The 25,747-nt window shown below is 40.5% G+C and overlaps 2 protein-coding genes across 3 annotated transcripts in view; both read left to right on the top strand.

The window, feature by feature from the left end:
- Nucleotides 1–6,949, top strand: part of fancd2 (FA complementation group D2) — a 28,184-nt gene extending 21,235 nt beyond the window's left edge. For both annotated transcript variants that reach the window (XM_046311798.1, XM_046311799.1), the window contains exons 34-44: nucleotides 73–203; nucleotides 371–470; nucleotides 1,006–1,128; nucleotides 1,248–1,341; nucleotides 1,523–1,594; nucleotides 2,504–2,542; nucleotides 2,649–2,723; nucleotides 3,493–3,567; nucleotides 3,980–4,126; nucleotides 4,990–5,076; nucleotides 6,069–6,949. In XM_046311798.1, the coding sequence (XP_046167754.1) occupies nucleotides 73–203; nucleotides 371–470; nucleotides 1,006–1,128; nucleotides 1,248–1,341; nucleotides 1,523–1,594; nucleotides 2,504–2,542; nucleotides 2,649–2,723; nucleotides 3,493–3,567; nucleotides 3,980–4,126; nucleotides 4,990–5,076; nucleotides 6,069–6,158 (1,033 nt within the window). In that variant the 3' untranslated portion in view covers nucleotides 6,159–6,949. The remainder of the gene's footprint in view (nucleotides 1–72; nucleotides 204–370; nucleotides 471–1,005; nucleotides 1,129–1,247; nucleotides 1,342–1,522; nucleotides 1,595–2,503; nucleotides 2,543–2,648; nucleotides 2,724–3,492; nucleotides 3,568–3,979; nucleotides 4,127–4,989; nucleotides 5,077–6,068) is intronic.
- Nucleotides 6,950–7,250: 301 nt separating this feature from the next.
- tex264a (testis expressed 264, ER-phagy receptor a) overlaps nucleotides 7,251–25,747 on the top strand; it is a 143,860-nt gene continuing 125,363 nt past the window's right edge. The window contains exon 1 of the mRNA XM_046310826.1: nucleotides 7,251–7,833. Coding sequence (XP_046166782.1) covers nucleotides 7,576–7,833 — 258 coding nt within the window. The 5' untranslated portion in view covers nucleotides 7,251–7,575. The remainder of the gene's footprint in view (nucleotides 7,834–25,747) is intronic.

Raw genomic sequence — 25,747 nt, 5'->3', positions numbered from 1 at the left:
GATCAGACAGCTCTGGTGGTGTGTGTGTGTGCACAGTATGGTATAACTGTTCTCCCTATCTCTGGTCTTCAGACACAGCTTTGAGTACCTGCTGAACTTCCATAGCACGGTTCCTAGCCTCAGCATAGCTCTCTGTCTCTCCCAGCTGCTTAGCACTGTGGCTGATAGAGGAGGGCACCAGGCTACATACAGGGAGCAGACTGGTGAGACACACACTCCATCTATTTCTATATGATTGATGCAACAGTAAAATTGACTTTATCAGGATCAATTCTATGACAATCCAGTGAATTCTGAAGATTTATTGATGTTCTGAAAAGTGGCATTTTCAATGAGGATCAGTTCAGCATAGAACGGTCTCTCCCTCTAGCAACCCTAGCCCGGCGGTTCCTGTGCCAGGAGTGGGTGACTACCAGCGGAGACAGAGAGAAAGGACCCAAACACAACGAGACTCTCCAAACTCTCCTCAGGTGTGTCTCACAAGGATTCACTGATCATGTAGAGCAGATGAATAACTTAAAGGGATACGTTGTGGATTTGGCAATGAGGGCCTTTATCTACTTCCCCAGAGTCAGATAAACTCGTGGATGCCATTTTTATGTCTGCGTGCAATTGAGTGGAAGTTGCTAACTAGCGCTAGCACAATTGCTAACTGATTTCGTGATTGCGCTAGTTAACATTGGCTTACAAAACTACCTGTAACTTCCTTTAGTACTGGACACCAAGTCATAAAGCTGGTATCCACTGGTTTCTCACTCTGGGGAAGTAGATACATCCCTTTAAGTATCCCTTTAAGGTGGCCATGGCATGTCAGTATACTGCAAACACTGGAAAGGGTCATTTACTCTATAGGGGAGTCCCAACAGCCTTGTAACCTCATTTATTGCAGCTCTTCTACTGCTATTGTGATTGCCATGCTCCCAATAGCTTTTAAGGTGAAAGATAATATTCATGGTGTTCATGATGTTTGAGTTCCCTCCTCTCCTCTACACTCCTTCTCTGTAGTATTTACCTGGAGCACACTGATGATGTTCTGAAGGCGGTGGAGGAGATAGCTGGAGAGGGCATCCCTGAGCTCCTCAACTCAGCCAAAGATGCCAGCTCTAGAACTTGGCCCACTCTCAACAGGTAGATGCTGGTACATATGTGTGTACTACTACCACTATCTCTCCTGACCTCTACATACGAGTGCCCTGTTTGCCTTTGTTTCCCTCTTTTCTCTCTCTCTTGTCCCTCTCTCTCTCTAGGCTGACGTTCCTGGTGTTCTATAAGGGGATGATGGGAGTGCTGGAGAAGGCTGTGAGGAAGATTCCCCCTGGCAGAAACAGTGACAACACTGAGGTACACAGTTACCCAACATGACGCACAGTCACAGACAAAAACAGAGGAACGGCCAGTGGAGCAAGGCGGTGCTAGTAGCCATCGTGCAGTGACTATGATACACTTCTGTGGGACTGTATACATTCAGCAAGTATTTGTGTGTGATTTTAAAGGGACATTATTAACCCGTTGCTGTGTCCAGGTGATGAGCGAGAAGCTGCTGACATGGAACCTGGCTGTCAGAGACTTCCACATCCTGGTCAACCTGGTTAAGGTACTGAGTATGTTTACACTGGGAGCTAGTCATGAATGGGTTAAGACTTATTCAAACACATGATGTGTCTAATATGTGTTATGATTGTTCAATTCACTTTGGAAGATGCATGGCTGGAAACAGCGTTTAGATGACTATGCCCACACTACATTTACATTACATTTACATTTAAGTCATTTAGCAGACGCTCTTATCCAGAGCGACTTACAAATTGGTGCATTCACCTTATGACATCCAGTGGAACAGTCACTTTACAATAGTGCATCTAAAACTTAAGGGGGGGGGTGGGGGGGGGGTGAGAGGGATTACTTATCCTATCCTAGGTATTCCTTAAAGAGGTGGGGTTTCAGGTGTCTCCGGAAGGTGGTGATTGACTCCGCTGTCCTAAACGACAATAAGGCCGAGACGATACCAGTATTGGAATATTTTTTTTTCCCATGACAAAAATGAAAACACGAAGCAGACCAAACTCTTTGGTCCTGCTGTATGTAAAATATTGTGTGCTACAGCTTGGACAATAAATAAATGTGACTCTGGATGTGACAACATAATGTTTGTTTCCAACATTAGGGCTGTTTTCCTAAATCTGCTCTGTGTTTTGTTTCCTTGCCAAGATACTAACGAGTATCGCGGGACTGGTATTGTCCCGGCCCTAAATGGCAAGCATGTCAAGATGTTTTCCCCTGTTCCCCTGTTTCCTCATGTTTTATGCCTCTCCAACACGCACTCTGGATGGAGGGAGATTAAGACATCTGTCATGCTCTGCTGGCTCCATGCCCAGTGTGTACATGTGCAGGGGAGTGTGTGTGCGGGGCTGTGTGCTTGTGAATTGGCTGACTGGGTTTGGGTGTTGAGAAGCTATATGTAATGTGTGTAATCTATTGTGTCCCCTTCATCTTCCCTCGTCAGGTGTTTGACAACAGACCAGTGCTCAATGTGTGCCTGAAGGTGAGTCTCAGCACATTGGCATTTTCTCTGCCTGCCATATTGTCAGACACATTCCATAACTAATGATATTATATTAATTGGCTTTTTATGTTGTTATTGTTGCTAGTATGGCCGTCTTTTCCTGGAGTCTTTCCTGAAGCTGGGGATGCCATTGTTGGATTTCAGTTTTAAAAAGCACAAGGTATAAGCCAAAAGACTGAGGGAGAAATACTAGAGAGAATGGTTTATTTCAAACATTACCTGGTGTCAATAGCAGCTCATGTTGAATTATTTGACTCAATTTATAATAGTCATAAATACTAGAGCCCTGCACGGGCATGAATTTCAATCCCGAGCCACGCCTATGCCCGTGTCGTTCAGGTCCTACCCTACCCAGGCCTGATTGCTTTTGCCAAATTAAAGGCCCGGCACAAAATCAGAAATAACTTCCTCCATCAGTAAATCCATTGGCTGTTCCTCTGTCACTCGCTCCCTACCCGCTGTTCACTCTGCACGTGCTCAGCTCATGGCGGCTCTGGATCTGTGAGTAACCATAGCAGCGGCTCCATTTGGGAACCTGCTCAATGAAGAGACATGAGCGAGCTACTTTTCATCACTCTCAACTCAAGGAACATTATTTTCTGTGAAATAATCTCTTGTGTTATTTTATGACACCATGTTATAATCTTAGTCAGGTATGATTGTACCAGGCAGCAGAGCACAGAGCACGAGTAAATGGCTCAGCTTCAAAAAGTTTCATCAATTTAGTGATACCCGAGCCCTGTCCCTACCCTAGTTATTGATGAAGAAAACAGGCCCTAACCCCAACGCATAATGTCGGGCTCGGGTCGGGTAGCAGAGCCCTAATAAATACATAATAAATCTACAACTTTAAAATAGTCAGTCGTGTGGTTGTTCAGTGGTTCAGTGTAATTTGGTGTGACTGTTTGTGTGTGTCCGCTCTGTCTCAGGAGGATGTCCAGAGCCTGCTGAAGACCTTCCAGCTCAGCACCAGGCAGCTCCACCACATGTGTGGACACTCCAAGGTACAACCCAGCCTCCAACACTGCTCCTGTCCTCGCTACAGAAACCTGTGTGATTGACGCTAGCCAACATATGAAGAAATAATTGTATCCCTATATATACAGTGCCTTGCGAAAGTATTCGGCCCCCTTGAACTTTGCGACCTTTTGCCACATTTCAGGCTTCAAACATAAAGATATAAAACTGTATTTTTTTGTGAAGAATCAACAACAAGTGGGACACAATCATGAAGTGGAACGACATTTATTGTATATTTCAAACTTTTTTAACAAATCAAAAACTGAAAAATTGGGCGTGCAATACTTTCGCACGGCACTGTATAAGTGAAGTCTTGATTATGAGGATGTGTGTGACATGAAAAGGCATGTTTTGCAATACTATTTGTGTGTGGCTATCTGTGGTGTTGTTTCCCAGATCCGCCAGGACACCATCTTGACCAACCACGTGCCAGCCCTGAAGAAGAGCCTGGAGCAGTTTGTGTACAGAGTGAAGGCCATGCTCACCCTCAACCACTGTCAGGAGGCCTTCTGGCTGGGTAACCTCAAGAACAGAGACCTCAAGGTACTGGATGGGCAACTTGCTGCTGCACTGAGAGGGGTCTCATCGTGTGTGTCAAGGGTGAAATTGTGGTGTAGATGTTGGGGGGGGGGACAAATTGTAGACGGGGGTCCTCCCCTGTAATATTTTTATTTTTTACCTTTTAAAACAGTGAACGGATTATTAATTAAGTTATTTCAAGGGTACTATTAAGACACAAAATATGAAGAGTGAGTTTTATTATAGTTGCCTACCTTATGTTTAAATATAGTAATTGAATGTGAACATACCATGGACAAAGACTCCCGAGTGGTTCCAGACTGTATTCTGTCAGCATCCACACTTTTCCTTCTAATGACAGAAGAGCAGACGACTTGGTACTGTTTTGGTGCGTTCGTTTTTAGCTTGCCAGCGGTCCAGGGTCAGTGCCAGCGGCATTTTCATCTTGTTAAACTTGAGCAGCCCCAAAATGATTCCAGACCATGTGGAAAACCAGAACGAACGCACCATCTTTTCTTCTTCAATCTGAGCTAGATAGACAGTGCTCTGACCCAATGAGAATGGGGGGTCCCAAGGTTGGCCAATCATATTTCAGGGGGGGCTGGTAGCCACCCCTCACCCTCTGATTGAAATTAGTGGGGAAGGGGTGGGAATAGACTGTGGCTGTCTATAGGCTGAGTGGAGTAGAGGCAGCATCTACGTTTTGACTTGGGGCAGAGAGAAATGTACAGTTTTATGTTATTCTATACATTTGGTCATGAGTCTAAGAGAATTTAGCCGTTTTTAAGCTAATTTCCTGCAATTACACATAGAGAGAGAAAAATGTACTGTTTTATAGCTCATCTAATGCTATTCTTCACATTTTGCCGTGTTCCTTTGTGTTGCAGGGTGAAGAGATCCTCTCTCAGCGCTCACAGGGGAGTGATGAAGAGGAGGCAGGCTCCCCACTTCCTCAGGAGCAGTCAGAGGATGAGGTAATGGCCATAATTGACTTTTAAAGCTACTGTATTGAGTTAAATTATTTTAGCAATTACATTTATCTTTGCTACATCTTTGATTGAAACACAATGTTCTAAATTCACATTAAAAAAAGAGACAAGCTGTTTTTTAACCTTTAATTTTCTGCAAGCTTTCTGTCTATTGCAATCCCAAGAACAGGTAGATTTATTTGTCACATGCGCCTAATACAACAGGTGTAGGTAGACCTTACCTTGAAATGCTTGCTTACAAACCCTTAACCAACAATGCAGTTTAAGAAATGGAGTTAAGGAAATATTTAGTAAATAAAATAAAGTAAAAAGTAACACAATAAAATAACAATAACTTGGCTATATACAGGGGGTACATGTACTGAGTCAATGTGCAGGGGTACAGGTTAGTCCAGGTAATTTGTACATGTAGGTAGGAGTAAAGTGACTATGCATCTTTATGTAACATTGAGGTTTTACAGGCAGCTGATGGGGGAAATGGGCAGCTGTGTGTGGAACACTGGGCTGTTAAGATAAGTTGTACTGTTTCTGTTCCTGGTTAATTAATTACTGGCAAGCTCTAGGAAACAACAGTGAGGCACTTTCAGGAGCACTGAGCCCTGCTGTTAGTTGGGAGATTTTCAGTACAGCCGTGTTTCCCAAGTCCAGTCCTTGAGTACCCCCAACACTTAAAAAAATATATATGTGTATATATATATTTTAAAATTATGATTATTTTTTTTTAGCCCCAGACAAACTCAACTCATTGATTCGTAGACCAGTTGAATCAGGTGTGCTAGTACAAGGCTACAACAATAACGTGTGCTTAGGGGTAGGACCTGATTTGGGAAACACTGTTGTACAGTAACCCTTTAAAACACTGCTCTGTGTGTTTATCACAGAGGTACTTCCCTGCTTGCAAAGGGAGATGTTTTCCAGTCCAATGCCCTGCTGTGACAGAATCACCAGAGATGTAGAATTTTTACTGTTTCTTTCAGGCCCAGGAAAGCGACTCCGATGGGAAGAAGAAAGGCAACCGGAAGGCAGAGGGGGACGATGATGAAATCACAGATGACTCAGATGATTAAGACAACGTGGGGGAATACTGCCATCTCTGTGACCTGCATTTTTGGTGTCAACCGACTCTAACCTTGTATAACTCATATCCCTTTGCCCCCTCAGATAGGAATAGGTCAGGGAGGACAAAGAGGGGATTCCTAGTGCCTTGCTGCCATTGAGAAAATAGACAATTAGGGGATTACTGGGGAAGGAGGGGTCACTATGTTAATGAATGTTATAAATGCTGCAAACAGTATTAGGGAGTGCTGAACTAATTCAGACACTAAGGTTTGAGACTGAGATAATGTAATAAAATTTTGATGTTGCAGAAACCTGTTGAGTGAAGTTTGATTTACCTTTTAAGATACACTGAGTGTAAAAAACATTATGGACAACTTCCTAATATTAAGTTGCATATATGTTTTTTAAATTGTCAAACTGATCTTCATTGGGAAGGCAGATAAAGCGTTTTTATCAAAAGCAATCACTTTTGGATGGGAAAAAGAATCCTACTCATTACTCCGCGTGCTTAATATACATTACTTTAGTTTTTTTGCTTTTTCATGCCGGGGGGGTAGCAGGTTCCAATATATATCTGATACATTTTTCACCCTGTACTAACTAAGCCTACCTGGGTGCTCAGGCCAGTTTAATCGAATCACCTCAATGTTTGTAAACATGAGAGGTTGTTAGTATCTACTTTTTTTCTGTCAAAAATGCTAACATTTTGTTTATGAACTGGGTCCCTGGATGATGGATCAACTGATACAGTGTGATTTACTGTATCATTCCAATACAAATAATAAACAAGTTAGTCTTGTTTCCAGTCTGACAAGCTTGATTGTGTGAAACTAGTAAATAATGTACCCAGCTCATTGTTCAGGGAACAGACACCGTTCCCACACCATGGAGTACAAGAGGATGCGGTGGTATAGTTTCGTGCCAATTTATTCGAGCTATTTTAAAAGAAAATCACCTGGAATAGCCAACAAGGAAATTGATAGTTTTAAAATAATTTACACAAAAATGCACTAATGTAATTGTTTTTATGATTAAAGCTAAACAAAATGTCGCGCTTTATCGAAAAAGGACACCCCTTCATACGATGCTAGATGGTTTATCCGGGAAGCATGTTGTGTTTAGGGAAATGAACGTTGACTTGTTTAGCTATTCGGCCAGAATCGCGGGACCTTTACTTATAACCAAAAATCTAACAAACGCAAACAAGTTCTTTTTTTTTTTTACATCACAAGCAATTCATATGCATTTTATTTTTAAAATATAGTGAGTAACTGATTCATGACGTTTCGGTTTGTAGACTGTCCGCAAACTCGTGCTTCCCAAGCAAGGAGGCTCTACACTTCATAGGGCTTGACATTGTCAGAGCGGAAAATTTCACTGGGAAAGGGTTGAGTTGCATCAGTGGCAGCAGCGTTAGTGGTGACAATGTCTGACTCTATTATTTTAGCTCTGATAGTGTTTCTTATATTGTGTTTGATTGTAACAGTGGTGGCAGTTATTGTGTACTCTGGGCTGTTCACTGAGGTTAATATCAAGACAGGGTCGCCTCCTATCAAAAACGTTACCATTGCTTACAAACTTCACAAGGGACCTTATAAAGACTGTGGTGCTGCCTTCACCGAGACTGTCAGTATTGGGCCAAAGCTCAATACCATCCGTGTGTCCTACGATGACCCCACAGAGGTAAGACACCTTATGAACGGCATGCTGACGTGTGAGAGAATAATCAAACTGTCTTCACTTCCAGATGTATTTCTCAGCTCTTTTCAAAGGAACAAAGCCTGACTCAAGAGAGCTGAATGGAATTCTAATTTGGGAGCATGAATAAAGTCAGCTGTCCAATGCCACGTTGCACAGCTGATGATTTCCCCCCCTTCTGTGGTTCCAGTTTGCTTTGGCATTAGCATGCAACTGACTAAAACATGGTAACCATGGGCAAATCCTCCCAGGAGTCAGATGAAAAAACAGAATTTATGCCATTATGCTAAATATAGTCTAGTACTAAACCTGGCTGCAGTATGAATGCAATTCTGTTCACTCTTATAGAGCTTGAGGGTAATTTATTCTGACACATTGGCTGTGAGAATAAACTGGCTTGAGGGTAGTAACTAGTCCAGGCCAGTGTCTGATTTAGTGACTTTACACAGCAATAGTTTGTGGAGTATCCTTGGTCACATCCTTGTTTATCTTTTCAGTATACATGTCCTGTACTGTAAAGTACCACCTAGAAATAGATCACCATTCAGCTGTAAGTTTCTCATTCCTTCACTCCTCCCATGAGCTCAGGTGTTTAGTCAAAAAGATGTGGCAGCCAGCTGCCTGTTAGAACGAGATGTTTACTGAGATCTCAACTAATGATACCCAGGCTGGGTTGCCAATGGGATGGTCTGGATACATTCATGTGACCCAGTGGTAATAGGAGCAGACGGCTACAGATGCAAAAGGTTGATACGTTTGTGATGTGAAATTCCTGCAAGACAACCCTGTACCTGAGATGCACATGGCCCAGTGTAGGCATATAATTATGGTGTTTGGGTGGTTTTGTTGCATATACTGTGGTTTGGGAATTGCTTTGTGCTGCTGGTGTAGCAGAGAGATGAGCTGTTTGGATAGGATAGTGATATTGTGTTTTGTCAGCCGCTGACGTTTGAGTACATGGGAATGAGCACATGGGAATGCCCAGCAACATGTGAAGCATCATGTGAAATTCATAGGAGCATGTCAAATGAAAGATGAGTATATCTTTGAGAAATTAAAGTATACAGTGAGTATCATAAGTAGCCTATTCAACCCCCTTGGATTTTCCAAATTTTGTTGCTTTATAAAGTGCGATTTGAAGTGAATTTAATTATTGTGCAGTGGCAAGAAAAAGTATGTGAACCCTTTGGAATTACCTGGATTACTGCATACATTTGATCTGATCTTTATCTAAGTCATGTTAGCAATATATGTTATTATTCAATAACACAAACTCCAAAGGAAATCAGGGGGAGGAAAATAGGTTTATTCAGAGAGGACAAATCATACTGGGAGGTAATGTTCATTCTCCCTTGTCCTCAGTGATGCTCTCCAGTGTTCTCTACTGTGGTTCTCTCCACAGAACAAAGGGACAGCGTGCAGTTTTATAACCCAGCCCTAGCCTGTGGTTGACCATTTAGAATTCCTTGCAATAAAGCTAGCCAATGGTCAGATAACATCTATCTTATTTCAGAAAAAACACTTTCCATTGATCGTTAGTTCTAGTCCTCTTGACCTCTCGTACTCTGTCTCTGAGTTGTGTATATATCTACGACATATTCAGTCACAACAATGGACAAACAGTGTGCTTAACTAATAACACACATTTATTTGGATTTTTCTTGTCTATATTGAATACATACTCTTTCCATCCTACACTGTGAATGTTTAAATTATGTGAACCCCTGGGATAATGACTTTTCCAAAAACGTATTGGCGTCAGGAGTCAACTGACCTGGAGTCGAATCAATGAGACGAGATTGGAGATTTTGGTTAGAGCTGCCCTGCCCTATTAAAAAAACACTCTCAAAATTAGTTCGCTATTCACAAGAGTCATTGCCTGATGTTGCCTGATGTGGACCATGCCTTGAACAAAAGAGATCTCAGAAGACCTAAGATTAAGAATTGTTGTCCTGCATAAAGATGGAAAAGGTTACAAAAGTATTTCTCTATGTCAGTCCACAGTAGAGTTGCAAAGGGTCGGAAATGTTCCGGTAAAGTTTCAGAAAGTTAGCTTATAACAGTGAACCTTTTTTATTGAATACACAAAGCAATTCTTGGTCTTGTGGTATATTTTAGTTAAACTATCCTCAATTCAATGGAATTGCAACCCTCTGCATGCACAGTCCATACTTCCATCATATGTGCAGTGCACTCTTCCATCACATGTACAGCTGATTCTCAAGATCTTGCACACTAATAAGATGCTATTGAGGCCACATTACTACACTGTCTGAGCCAAGGACTACATGCTTTCTGGTAAGTTTTCATTACAATACTGGGTGGGGTGAATATATTTTATATGACAATATGATTTTTTTGTTAACTAGTAAATAGTATCCTACAGCAAAGTGTGTAAATCATTTCTAACTTGCTAACAATTTCTGCTAGTTTAGTTTTTGCTACCATGTGGGTTTTTAGCTTGCTTGAGCCTGCTAACTGGAATGTTAATTCACTTGTTTCCATACATATTTCATTTTAAAACCCATTTATCTTACAAAGGAGTTGTTTAATCTAACTGCTTAACTATTTATCTGTACATGGAATGGTTTTTTTTTACTCATTATTTTCTTTTTCTTTATAGGAAAGTGCCAACGGGCACTATCTGATGTGTGTAGACATTTCACTGCAGCTAATGTAGAATGAAAAGCTGTGTACATTTGCAAATACTGTGCTAAATCATATGTGATGAATGCAACAAAGATTCAGAATCATCTGGCCAAGTGCATAAAGTTCCCTCAGCGCTCACAACAAGCAACCTCCTGACAAAAGTCCCTCTACTTCTATTCAAGGTGAAAATGATGAATCAGACACCTTATCTATAGCAACAGCTCATGGTCCTCGTGGAATCAGTGTTTTTGACTCAATGGAGGAACGTAGTCAGAGAAATGCTGATGAATGTCTTACTCAAGCTGTGTATGCATCTGGTTCACCTCTGATGCTCACAGGCAATGTGTCTTGGAAGAGATTTCTGAATGTTATTTGCCCACCATGCATCCCTCCAACCAGACATGCGTCTACTCATTCTACTCATTTGCTGGATGCAGAGTTCAAGAGAAGGTCAAGCAAATCATAGAGAAAGCACACTGTATTGCAATCATCTCTGATGGGTGGTCGAATGTTCGTGGGCAAGGAATAATTAACTATCTCCAACCCCTCAACCAGTATTCTACAAGAGTTATAGAAGCAATCTACCTCACCAAGCACAGTGAGAAGAATAAGAGCACCACATTGAAGCTGCCAAGCAACACCCGTTGGGGTGGTGTTGTCATCATGTTTTGCATGATGGGGAAGGAGTCCTGGTGGGGAAGGAGTCTCCAAGAAATGGCCATATCACAGTCTGCACAGTCTGAAACCTATAGCAGTAGCCATTGCATGGATTGAGGGAGACAATGCCATCCTGTCTGATGTTCAGACTCTGCTTGCAGATGTTAGAGAAGAAATCTGTACTGCCCTGCCAACTTCACTGTTGCTCCAAGCAGAGGAAACTGCAGTTATGAAATACATCGTAAAGACTTCTGCCTGAAGCCCATACATGCCACAGCGTACATGTTCAACTCCAAGTATGCTGGAAAGAGCATCCTGTCTGGTGCAGAGATCAACAAGGCCTATGGTGTCATCACTAGTGTGTCCTCCTTGGCCTGGATGAGGACAAGGTTCTTGGCAGTCTGGCGAAGTACACTTCCAAGCAAGGGCTTTGGCATGGAGATGTAATATGGCAGTTGTGCCAACAGATCTTATCAGCCACCTGGGGGAAGGGACTTTGTAGATCTGAGGCTCTTTCCCCTGTTGCCGCCATCTTCCAAATCCCACCAACATCAGCTGACTCTGAGCGCAACTGGTCCTTGTTTGGAACACACACACCAAAGCACGCTACAGGTTGACCAATACAAGGGTTTAAAAATTGGTGGCCATCTGGGCAAATTTGAGCCTTTCTGAGCCTGACAACGAGCCATTCTTAACAAGGTTGGAAAGTGACAGTGAAAATGAGGCATCAGAGTCTGATGTTCAAGAGGTGGACATTGAGGAGGTCCAGTGAGAATAGATGGAACCCTGAGAGGAAGACAAAAGGTTTTGGTTACGTAATTTTACAGATGTATGTTGAAAACGTTTTTTGAAGATGTGATGGATCATTCAATATTCCCTTTTGTTGTTCAGTGAAATCATCCCTTGTGACGATTCAACTAATTTAATTGAAGTTCAATTTGTAACTAAATAGTTTTAAAAAAATCAAATTGGAATGATTTAATCATTTGCAATTAGGTCTACTTATGATAAGGAAAAAGGTTTATTTTTCTGTCTCCATATGATATGGTAAATAAATCCAATGCAAAAAACATCTACATTTGAATGGAATTAATATTAATTACCATATACAGTGCCTTGCGAAAGTATTCGGCCCGCTTGAACTTTGCGACCTTTTGCCACATTTCAGGCTTCAAACATAAAGATATAAAACTGTATTTTTTTGTGAATAATCAACAACAAGTGGGACACAATTATGAAGTGGAACGACATTTATTGGATATTTCAAACTTTTTTAACAAATCAAAAACTGAAAAATTGGGCGTGTAAAATTATTCAGCCCCCTTAAGTTAATACTTTGTAACGCCACCTTTTGCTCCGATTACAGCTGTAAGTCGCTTGGGGTATGTCTCTATCAGTTTTGCAGATCGAGAGACTGAAATTGTTTCCCATTCCTCCTTGCAAAACAGCTCGAGCTCAGTGGGGTTGGATGGAGAGCATTTGTGAACAGCAGTTTTCAGTTCTTTCCACAGATTCTCGATTGGATTCAGGTCTGGACTTTGACTTGGCCATTCTAACACCTGGATATGTTTATTTTTGAACCATTCCATTGTAGATTTTGCTTTGTTTTGGATCATTGTCTTGTTGGAAGACAACTCTCTGTCCCAGTCTCAGGTCTTTTGCAGACTCCATCATGTTTTCTTCCAGAATGGTCCTGTATTTGGCTCCATCCATCTTCCCATCAATTTTAACCATCTTCCCTGTCCCTGCTGAAGAAAAGCAGGCCCAAACCATGATGCTGCCACCACCATGTTTGACAGTGGGGATGGTGTGTTCAGGGTGTTGAGCTGTGTTGCTTCTACGCCAAACATAACATTTTGCATTGTTGCCAAAAAGTTCAATTTTGGTTTCATCTGACCAGAGCACCTTCTTCCACATGTTTGGTGTGGCTTGTGGCAAACTTTAAACGACACTTTTTATGGATATCTTTAAGAAATGGCTTTCTTCTTGCCACTCTTCCATAAAGGCCAGATTTGTGCAATATACGACTGATTGTTGTCCTATGGACAGAGTGTCCCACCTCAGCTGTAGATCTCTGCAGTTCATCCAGAGTGATCATGGGCCTCTTGGCTGCATCTCTGATCAGTCTTCTCCTTGTATGAGCTGAAAGTTTAGAGGGACGGCCAGGTCTTGGTAGATTTGCAGTGGTCTGATACTCCTTCCATTTCAATATTATCGCTTGCACAGTGCTCCTTGGGATGTTTAAAGCTTGGGAAATCTTTTTGTATCCAAATCCGGCTTTAAACTTCTTCACAACAGTATCTCGGACCTGCCTGGTGTGTTCCTTGTTCTTCATGATGCTCTCTGCGCTTTTAACGGACCTCCGAGACTATCACAGTGCAGGTGCATTTATACGGAGACTTGATTACACACAGGTGGATTGTATTTATCATCATTAGTCATTTAGGTCAACATTGGATCATTCAGAGATCCTCACTGAACTTCTGGAGAGAGTTTGCTGCACTGAAAGTAAAGGGGCTGAATAATTTTTGCATGCCCAATTTTTCAGTTTTTCAATTTGTTTAAAAAAGTTTGAAATATCCAATAAATGTCGTTCCACTTCATGATTGTGTCCCACTTGTTGTTGATTCTTCACAAAAAATACAGTTTTATATCTTTATGTTTGAAGCCTGAAATGTGGCTAAAGGTCGCAAAGTTCAAGGGGGCCGAATACTTTCGCAAGGCACTGTATTCCTGTTTAATTCCCACAGAAAGTTTCCACCTCTGAACACTCCCCAAAATGTGCATCCCTAGTCCACGGTAAGACAAATTGTCTATAAATCGAGAAATTTCAGCACTGTTGCTACTGTGAGGTTAATAAGAAGAATTTTAGTGTCAGCTGAAGACTTACAGAAATCTCTGGAAGATGCTAACATCTCTGTTGAGTATACGTTATGTAAAACACTAAACAAGAAGGGTGTTCATGGGAGGACACCATGGAACAAGTCACTACTGTCCCCCCAAAAAATATTGTGTGTTTGAAGTTTGCAAAAGAGCACCTGGATGTTCGACAGCGCTACTGGCAATATATTATGTGGACAGATTAAACTACAGTTGAGTTGTTTGGAAGGAACACACAACACCCTGTGTGGAGAAAAAAGGCACAGCACACCAACATCTCAACCTCATCCCAACTGTAAACTATGGTGAAGGAGGCATTATGGTTTGGGGATGCTTTGCTGCCTCAGGGCCTGGACAGCTTGCTATCATTGATGGGAAAATTAATCCCCAAGTGTATCAAGACATTTTGCAGGAGAATGTAAGGCTGTCTGCCAAATTAAGCGCAACAGGACAACAACTCAAAAGACAGAAGTAATTCAACAGAATGGCTTGAACAGAATAAAATATGCATTATGGAGTCACTTAAATATGCATTCTGGAGTCAATCCTGACCTCAACCTGATTTGAGATGCTGTGGCAGGACCTCGAGAGTGGTTCACACAAGACATCCCAAGAATATTGTGGAACTGAAACAGTTTTGTAAAGAGGAATGGTCAAATTCCTCCTGACCGTTGTGCAGGTCTGATCTGCAACTACAGAAAATGTGGGGTTGAGGTTATTGCTGCCAAAGGAGGGTCAACCTGTTATTAAATCCAAGGGTTTACATACTTTTCCAACCTGCACTGTGAATGTTTACATGGTGTGTTCAATAAAGACATGAACAATCATAATTGTTTGCTATTAGTTTAAGCTGACTGTGTTTGTCTGTTTTGACTTAAATGAAGGTCAGATCAAATTTTATGACCAATTTGTGCAGAAATAAGGGTTCACATACTTTTTCTTTCCACTGTACATTTTTTGTTGTTCATCAACACAAAACACTGTCAAAGTGGAAGAAAAATAACACATACCTTTGTTAGATTAGCATTCACCCACCTAAGTCAGTACATGTTAAGAACACTTTTGTCAGCGATTACCACTGTGAGTCTTCTTGGGTCTCTATAAGAGCTTTGCACACCTGGATTGTTCAATATTTGCTAATTTTTAAAATATATTTTCAAAATTCTTCAAGCTCTGTCAAGGTGTTGGGGATCATGGCTAGACAGATCAAGTCTTGCCATAGATTTTCAAGCAAATTTATGTCAACTAAATTGGCCACTCAAACATTCACTTCTTGGTCTTCTTGGTAAGCAACACCAGTGTATATTTGGCCTTGTGTTGTAGGTTTTTGTCCTGCTGAAAGTTGAGTTCCTCTCACAGTATCTGGTGTAAAGCAGACTGAAGCAAGTTTTCCTATAGGATTTTGCCTGTGCTTAGCTCCATCCTGTTTCTTTTTATCCTGACAAACTCCCCAGTCTTTACCGATGTCACGCATACCCATACCATGATGCAGCCACTAAGGCTGGGAATTGCCAGGACCTCACAATACGATATCACAATACTTACAGTTGAAGTCGGAAGTTTACATACACCTTAGCCAAATGCATTTAAACTCAGTTGTTAACAATTCCTGACATTTAATCCTAGTAAATTTACCCTGTCTTAGGTCAGTTAGGATCACCACTTTATTTTAAGAATGTGAAATGTCACAATAATAGAGAATGATTTATTTAAGCTTGTATATCTTTCATCACATTCCCAGTGGGTGAGAGGTTTACATGCACTCAATTAGTATTTGGTAGCATTGCATTTACATTGTTTAACGTGGGTCAAATGTTTCGGGTAGCCTTCCACAAGCTTCCCACAATAAGTTGGGTGAATATTGGCCCATTCCTCCTGACAGAGCTGCTGTAACTGAGTCAAGTTTGTAGTCCTCCTTTCTCGCACACACTTTTTCAATTATACCCATAAATGTTCTATAGGATTGAGGTCAAGGCTTTGTGATGGCCACTCCAATACCTTGACTTTGTTGTCCTTAAGCCATTTTGCCACAACTTTAGAAGTATGCGTGGGGTCATTGTCCGTTTGGAAGACCCATTTGCGATCAAGCTTTAAGTTCCAGACTGATGTGTTGAGATTTTGCTTCAATATATCCACATAATTTTCCTCCCTCATGTCACCACCTTTTTCCTCCAAACATAATGATGGTCATTATGGCCAAACAGTTCTATTTTTGTTTCATCAGACCAGAGGACATTTCTCCAAAAAGTACGATCTTTGTCCCCATGTGCAGTTGCAAACCGTAGTCTGGCTTTTTTTATGGCGGTTTTGGAGCAATGGCTTCTTCCTAGCTGAGCGTCCTTTCAGGTTATGTCGATATAGGACTTGTTTTAATGAGGATATAGATACTTTTGTACCTGTTTCCTCCAGCATCTTCACAAGGTCCTTTGCTGTTGTTCTGGGATTGATTTGCACTTTTCACACCAAAGTACATTCATCTCTTTGAGACGGAACGCATCTCCTTCCTGAGCTGTACGATGGCTGCGTGGTCCATGGTGTTTATACTTGCGTACTATTGTTTGTACAGATGAACGTGGTACCTTCAGGCGTTTGGAAATTGCTCTCAAGGATGAACCAGACTTGTGGAGGTCTGCAATTTTATTTTCTGAGATCTTGGCTGATTTCCTTTAATTTTTCCCATGATGTCAAGCAAAGAGGAACTGAGTTTGAAGGTAGGCCTTGAAATACATCCACAGGTACTCATTGACTCAAATGATGTCAATTAGCCCATCAGAAGCTTCTAAAGCCATTAAATAATTTTCTGGAATTTTCAAAGCTGTTTAAAGGCACAGTCATCTTAGTGTATGTATACTTCAATATAAATATTATTCAATATTCAATATATATAAGCAATATAAATAATATACTCCACTAGAAAAAATAAACAATATTTTTAAAAACAATAGCTTTAAACATACCATACGTTAGACAAGTTAAACACACCAGGCAGAAGGCTACAACAGCTCACCATTGTTCCTGTAACAGTCAAGGGATAGGGGTGGAGAAATGCAACCTCCCCCAAATGATTTTCCCATCGAGTCTTTAAAGGCACCAAAGAAAGGTTCTGTAAGTCATTAATGATTGTATATACATCTGAAATTGTGCCCCTAGGAAGCTTGTTCAGCTCAAAAATGCTCTCTATAGCTGTATTCGCAGGCCTATGGGGTAATTCAGGCGTGTTAGCTCTGACAAAGTTCCTAGTCTGGAGACAGCTGAAAAATTGGGATTGAGGGAGATTGAACTTTTCCTGTAGCTGAGCTAAAGAGGCACATGTATCATCAGAGAATAATTTGGCTAGTGAGGAGAGGCCTAGTGAGTATGAGATGGCAAAAGCCCCATCATTCAAAGATGGAGGAAATAAATGTTCTGATTTGATTGGGCCTGATAGTGAAAAGCCTCGGAGTCTAAACGGAACGGATTCCAAATTTTAAGAGACTGCTTTGCAATTGGGTTGACACACATTTTGCCTAGGGACCCTGGGAGAGACGAGCACAACACAGAAGAAAGTGCAGCAGGTTTACATGATTCAGACTCCATCTGGACCCAGAGTGGTCTAGGACCAGTAGGATCAGTCTGCAGCCAGTACAGAAGGGCTCTGAAATTTGCAGCCCAATAGTATGTCTGAAAATTTGGTTAAACCCTCTAATACCTGAGGCTTCTGTAAATGTTTTCTACCAATCTGTGGTATCTTGCCATCCCAAATAAAATACATTAATGTTTGATCCAGTGAATTAAAAAAATATATTTTGGAATAAAAACGGGTAAACAATGAAAGATTGTTGCTGTAGCAGACAGTTTGAAACAACGTTTTCCTGAAACAAATTTGAATATTTCCTTGTCACTTTAACTCAGGTAGGTGAACTGATCCCGGACAATCCTAAACTGAAAACTTGTAAAATAGTACTTTAAAGCAGCCTTATTTACAGGAAAAAGCTCACTCGTGCCTAGATTCAGCTTGTACCCTGAGATTGATCCAAACATTTTAAGAACAGATAAGACACGTGGCAATGAGGTATCAGGGTTAGAGATAAACAAAAGGATGTCATCAGCATATAGCAAGACTTTCTGCTCTAAGACCGTCCTGATTATTCCTTGAATGGCATCATTAGAGCGTAATGCAATGGCGAAAGGCTCGATTGCCAAAGCAAACAACAAGGGGGAGAGTGGACAACCCTGTCTGGATCCATGGTGCAAGAGAAAATAGCCAGAGGACAAGTTGTTAGTCCGTACCGAAGCCATGGGGGGAAAAAATAAAGACTTTTTATCCACATAATGAATTTGGGGCCAAAGCCAAATCTATAAAGGGCAGCTGTCTTGGAACTACCCATCCCAGATCCGGGAGAATTGTCATCAACTGACACTAATTAGCATAACGCAACAAACAAAAAATCTTCCTAGAAAATCTTCCTATTCATGAAAATTACAAGTGAAATATATTGTAACACAGCTTAGCCTTTTGTTAATCCCCGTGTCATCTCAGATTTTCAAAATATGCTTTACAGCCAACGCTAGACAAGCATTTGTGTAAGTTTATCATAGCCTAGCATAGCATTATGCCTTGCTAGCAGCAGGCAACCTTGTCACGGAAATCAGAAAAGCTATCAAATTAAATCGTTTACCTTTGATGAACTCAGATGTTTTCACTCACGAGACTCCCAGGTAGACAGCCAAAGTTAATTTTTTCCCAAAATATTATTTTTGTAGGTGAAATAGCTCCGTTTGGTCTTCACGTTTGGCTGAGAAATCGCCCGGAAATTGTGGTCACCACAATGCCGTGAAATATTCCAAATTAGCTCCGTAATATCGACAGAAACATGGCAAAAGTTGTTTAGAATCCATCCTCAATGTGTTTTTCTAATATCTATTCGATAATATACAGTGCCTTGCGAAAGTATTTGGCCCCCTTGAACATTGCGAGCTTTTACCACATTTCAGGCTTCAAACATAAAGCTATAAAACTGTATTTTTTTTGTGAAGAATCAACAACGAGTGGGACACAATCATGAAGTGGAACGACATTTATTGGATATTTCAAACTTTTTTAACAAATCAAAAACTGAAGAATTGGGCATGCAAAATTATTCAGCCCCTTTACTTTCAGTGCAGCAAACTCTCCAGAAGTTCAGTGAGGATCTCTGAATGATCCAATGTTGACCTAAATGACTAATGATGATAAATACAATCCACCTGTGTGTAATCAAGTCTCCGTATAAATGCACCTGCACTGTGATAGTCTCAGAGGTCTGTTAAAAGCTCAGAGAGCATCATGAAGAACAAGGAACACACCAGGCAGGTCCGAGATACTGTTGTGAAGAAGTTTAAAGCCGGATTTGGATACAAAAAGATTTCCCAAGCTTTAAATATCCCAAGGAGCACTATGCAAGCGATAATATTGAAATGGAAGGAGTATCAGACCACTGCAAATCTACCAAGACCTGGCAGTTCCTCTAAACTTTCAGCTCATACAAGGAGAAGACTGATCAGAGATGCAGCCAAGAGGCCCATGGTCACTTTGGATGAACTGCAGAGATCTACAGCTGAGGTGGGAGACTCTGTCCATAGGACAACAATCAGTCGTATATTGCACAAATCTGGCCTTTATGGAAGAGTGGCAAGAAGAAAGCCATTTCTTAAAGATATCCATAAAAAGTGTTGTTTTAAAGTTTTAACAGACCTCTGAGACTATCACAGTGCAGGTGCATTTATACGGAGACTTGATTACACACAGGTGGATTGTATTTATCATCATTAGTCATTTAGGTCAACATTGGATCATTCAGAGATCCTCACTGAACTTCTGGAGAGAGTTTGCTGCACTGAAAGTAAAGGGGCTGAATAATTTTGCATGCCCAATTCTTCAGTTTTTGATTTGTTAAAAAAGTTTGAAATATCCAATAAATGTCGTTCCACTTCATGATTGTGTCCCACTTGTTGTTGATTCTTCACAAATAAATACAGTTTTATATCTTTGTGTTTGAAGCCTGAAATGTGGCAAAAGGTCGCAAAGTTCAAGGGGGCCGAATACTTTCGCAAGGCACTGTATCTGTCGGGACAATTAGTTTTTCAATAGGACCGATTGGAGTAATGGCTACCTCTGTATTTTACACAAGAATCTCTCTCGGAGCCATCATGTGACCACTTACGCAATGTGGCAGCCTACGGCTATTCTTCAACAGAAATGCGTAAAGCTACGTCACAATGCTGTGTAGACACCTTGGGGATTCCTTAGAAAGTATAAGCTCGTTGATGGTACATTCACAGCTCAATAGGGAGTCATTGGAACGCAGAACTTTCAAAACCTGGGGCACTTCCGGATTGGATTTTTCTCAGGCTTTCGCCTGCAACATCAGGTCTGTTATACTCACAGACAATATCTTTACAGTTTTGGAAACGTTAGTGTTTTCTATCCAAAGCTGTCAATTATATGCATATTCTAGCATCTTTTCCTGACAAAATATCCCGTTTAAAACGGGAACGTTTTTTTTCCAAAAATGAAAATACTGCCCCCTAACACCAAGAGGGGAGGGAGCTGCCTCTAATTTAATATCAGTCCCAATGCTCAATCAAATCATTAAGATATTGCATTACCAGAGTGCTATCTGCAAGCCAATTACCATTCACTTTGTTACTTTCAATAGTCTCCATATCTGTTTCCTTCAACTCCCTTCTTCCCAACAGAAAGACCTTCTCAATCTACTACTACTAATACACATTGATCACTCTCAAGCAACATTCTGCTTTTCCCCCTATTGCAAGGTTGAAAACAAAACAAATAAAACATGATAACTTTCTCTATATTGGAAGGCATTGTTTTCATCTTAGTATACCTTCAAAAGTTACTCTATATTTATTAAATGTCTGTTGGATATTCAGTTTCTGCTTCAATATTTATGAAATGTATATGTAATGCGTTGGAGGGATCAAAATGTATTAACTGAGCTGGCACTGTCTATCAGTCCCCTGTAGATGGCATGCTCTGTCCCTAATAAGTCTCTACCTAGCAAGTTAAACAGTTGAGTAGGTGAATACAGAAAATAATTTGTTCTTTTTAACAGGGTATGGGGTTTATTTCAAAATGTATTCCCAGGGTGGAAGAAATCGGATAAGCGTTTATAGTTTTATTGGTTAGGGGTAAGTCAAGTCCTGTACAATGCTTTAACCTTATCATACCTCAAACGATCCATAAAGGGACCGCTCTGAACATTGCTCAGAATACTATTTACACCACTTACGTATGTCTGCGTGTGGGTGTGCAAGTTGTATATTGTGTTTTTTCTATTGTTACTTCATCAGATCTCTAGTAACCCATTATACTCAATATTATGTTACTTTATATCTGGTAATCCATTATACATTTGTGTTACATCACAAATTCCTCCTTTAGACTAGTGTTCTCTTCATACAGGGGTTCAGATATTTATACTAGTTGTTCTATTTAACAGCATATTCGGAAATGGTTCTCTCTCCTTTCATATCTTACACACATAATAACTTTATACATCAAACTCCACTGATGAGACATGTTATCCTCATGTAATCACAAAAAAATGAATGTTACCCTCAGAGATATGTTATCCTCGTTACTAACGAGACATGCAATTTAAACATGTTATCCTCATTACTAATCAAAACATGTCTCAGAGGATGTCATCTCGAATGAGATTTCTGAGACATGTTATCCTCTACCTGTAGATAACATAGATAACATTATAGATCAGCTCACACAGAACTGGAAAACTCAGCTCACGTTCACTCCATATAAACATTGGAGGTAGTCCCCTGACAGCTCTCATTCACTCAATACTTAATAGCTAAATTTCAATCCTCTTATCATCCAAATTTCAATCAGTTTAATACCCTAATTTCAATCCTCTTGTTATCCAAATTTTAAATAGCTTAATATCCAAATATCAATCCGCTTATTATCCACATTTCAGTCAGTCCCATATCTCACAATCACACAATTTTCACATCCACATTCGCTTTGTACTATTCCCAAACACACTCGGTAATCTCCTTTATTACCCATGTGCATCTTCAGCGATTCTCTTGTCGTTACTTGTGTCATGACGTTGGCCTGGGGGATAGGTTTATGACAGTCATAAATGCCTCTTTCCCCCTTTTTCCTCTCTCTACCCTACTGAGGTTACATTAAAAAAAAATTGGTTAACATAGAGATTCTGGGAACATCAGAAGGTGGGGGGAAATGAACTATATTCTGGTAATCTGAACAATTGAACATATGCAGTGGTACTTAATGAATATGATGTCAGTTCGGTTGTCATCTGAGACATTCTCATCAATGATAAGATGACAAACTCTACAGTGGAAAGTCTACACATCAGAGTTATCGGATTCACATGGAATTGTTGTTCAATTTAAATGTTTGAATATGAAATTATTTGTGACTGGATGAAATGTGATTTTAGCTTCTAAAATGTGAGATGTGGGTTTTCATAAGTTAGGGCTGCTCATTCAGTGGCCCGCCCCCGTGAAGAGAGAGGTTGTAAACTATGAAACACACCCCTTTTCTCCCTTCCTATATAAACCCTTGACGACAACATAACTTCCTGTTCTGAGGATATGAGGACGATGGTCCTATGTCAGAATGGTTCAGATAATAACTACAGAACGAAGCCAACATCAGCGTGAGCTTTGGTTGCGAATGGTATGAACTTTGAACTCTTATTCACTTCAGAAGTGATACCTTCTTGCCGTTGAGTTAGCAACCGCAGCTGCAAACGAGGGTTAGGAAGGAACAGACAGAGTATCCCGTCTACCACACAATGACGTTACTACAACGTATCCAATTGACCACCAGAAACATTCTTCAAAGGACTCGGTTTTGCAAAACGGCCTTCCATCTACCACCAACCTACTGAAGCACAGCTCAGAGTAAATATTTATTGCATTTTCCTTTTCCAAATGGGCGGTAATTTAGAATGAATAAGATACTTTATTTACGATAGCACAGCTTCGCCTTTGTTCCTGTCTTCCTGCTCTTTCACTTAACCTAGCGCCTTTTCCTTTGTGTAACAAGCAGTCATATCTGTTCTGCCTGCCAGGGACGTTTTCCTTTATGACGTAATTTGTAATCAAGTTATGATTTATTATGTGTGATTATTTAGGTATTTAGTAAATAAATAATTAAACCCAATTTTGTATTGCTAATTCAAGTTGTTAGCCAGGGTTCTTGCAGATGAAATAATTTACAACTTTCAGATGAGACTGAATTAAGACAATAATTGATATTGACGGCTATTGATGTAAAATATTACTAGGTCTTTAAGAGTTTATTCAGAAGATAACAGCTCTATAAATATTATTTCGTGGTGCCCGACTCTGAGCTAATCATGTAAATGTAATTAACTAATCAGGTGATATTAATTACGGAGAAATGATCTTATAGACTAGCATGTCATATCACTTAATCCGGCATAGCCAAAGACACGACACTTGCTATGCACCATATGTATCTTCAACGGTTCTCTTGCCGCTACTTCCTACACATATAAATAACACCCCATATTAGAAAATACTTTGTTATTTGTAGTGGCTGCAGACAACATAAACATTTCTTTCTAAATTCCTACAGTAGGGCTTTCCATGGTACCATTACGCTCTCGCTCTAGTCTTCTCATAAAACTAGTAAATAGTCTTCTCTCTACTTGCTTTAATTAAATGTTTTATCTTTAAAAAATGTTTTATACAGATTCATTTAAATTGATGTACTGATATTCAGAAGACATGTCCTCTTTTGTTTGCGGGTGATGTGTCTCCTCCTGGGCAGCTCACAGTAAAGTTCTGGTCTGGGCGGGTCCTCGTCGTGATTTTTTTCCAGACAGGAATTTCCCTCATGCTTCATAAAATGTGCCACTGGTTTTCCTCACAGACCCCCGCTGGAAAGCTCCGCAGGCAGAATCAATAATTATTTTCGTGACTCTAAATTGTCCTCTATTGAAAATTACCACTAGGGACACTCCAAGTCAATCTTAAATGAATCATTGTTTATTGTCAGGAGAGGTTCCAACAAACTCAATTTATCAAAGTGAACGTCTGTTAGGAGTTCTAACGTGGCAGTCCCGTTAGTTTCCCTTATATGCAGAACGATTTAGCTTATTCATCATTCATAATTCATGTTTGCTTTATTTATGTGACTGGGTCATGCATGTGTCAGATCAATACCTCAGGATGCTTCTTCTCTCTAAGCTGAGACTTTGAAACTGAGATATCCCTTTCTCTAAACAAGATTGCATACGGCATACTGCCAAATTGCAGATACTGATAGTGAGGATTCATTCAATCAGTCACTTGCATGAACACAGAAATTGATTTATAGAAAGCACAAACATAGAACATAGAAATGGGTAAGTAGAAAAGCACAAACATAAATATGTCCATTACATATCCATGGGCTGCCAATGTCACTTCACCATATGCCTTCATCCAAAATAACAGTTCACAGCCAAATACGGAACAATCCAAATGGCTCATTAGTTATTCAAGGGGAAAGGCAATATTTGAAAAGGGGGGAAGGGGGCAACATATGCTGCTTTCTGTCTGTTTCGTTCACGCATTAATATTTTTGTGAGTGTGTTTTGACAGGCTTTTTAACAGAGCTGTTTTAATATACATGTGGGGTGTGCAATTAATGTCCCCTCACAAGCAGAACGGATGAGAAGCGAGAGAGAAAGTATGTTTCAACCTCACTAGCAGGGGAATGGACTGTCTGACTTCCCTTGGGGAAAGGATGCCCGATGGATACAGACAGAGCAGAAATGATCTTCTAAAGCCTAACTCTCTTGTGTTCACTTCAAAACCATGTCTTACAGGCCTGCCAACCAACCGTCACTTAATGGACATGCAAATTAGTTAGTTTGTCAATGACTCTTTTGATTGTAAACATTCCTTAACTGCTCCAGTAATGTAATGCAGCAGCTGAAGAGAGGTTGTCATATACTCATACACTGCCAGTCATAATATAGGCTAGCATGCCCTGAAGCAGGGTTTCCAAAACTCGGTCCTGGGCCCCCCGTGCACATTTCGTTTTTTGCCCTACCACTACACAGCTGATTCAAATATCCAACTCATCAACGAGCTTTGCATATTTTAATCAGCTGTGTTTGGGAAACCCTGACCTAAAGGACTATTATACTGAACAAAAATATAAACGCAACATGTAAAGTGTTGTTGGGTCCCATGCTTCATGAGCAGAAACAAAATATCCCAGAAATGTTCCATACGCACCAAAATCTTATTTCTCCTATTTTGTGCACAATGCCTCCAACATCATTTTAGAGAATTTGTCAGTTCCTCCATCCAGCTTCACAACCGCAGACCACATGTAAGCACGCCAGCCCAGGACCTCCACATCCGGCAACTTCACCTGCGGGATTGTCTGAGACCAGCCACCCGGACATGATGAAACTGTGGAGTATTTATGTCTAATAAATCCCTTTTGTGGGAAAAAACTCATTATGATTTGCTGGGCCTGGCTCCCCAGTGGGTGGGCCTATGGCTGCACCCTTGCCCAGTCATGTGAAATCCATAGATTAGGGCCTAATTTATTTATTTGAGTTGAATTGTCATTCAGTAAAATCATTTAAAAAAAAATTGCATGTTGCATTTATATTTTTGTTCAGTGTAGTTGCCCCTCATCACCCAGTGCATAGGC

The sequence above is a fragment of the Oncorhynchus gorbuscha genome, linkage group LG18 (genome assembly GCF_021184085.1).
Source record: "Oncorhynchus gorbuscha isolate QuinsamMale2020 ecotype Even-year linkage group LG18, OgorEven_v1.0, whole genome shotgun sequence".
In the NCBI taxonomy this organism is placed as follows: Eukaryota; Metazoa; Chordata; class Actinopteri; order Salmoniformes; family Salmonidae; genus Oncorhynchus; species Oncorhynchus gorbuscha.
The sequence above is the reverse complement of the archived record's forward strand: the minus strand, read 5'-3'. Positions and strand labels throughout refer to the sequence as shown.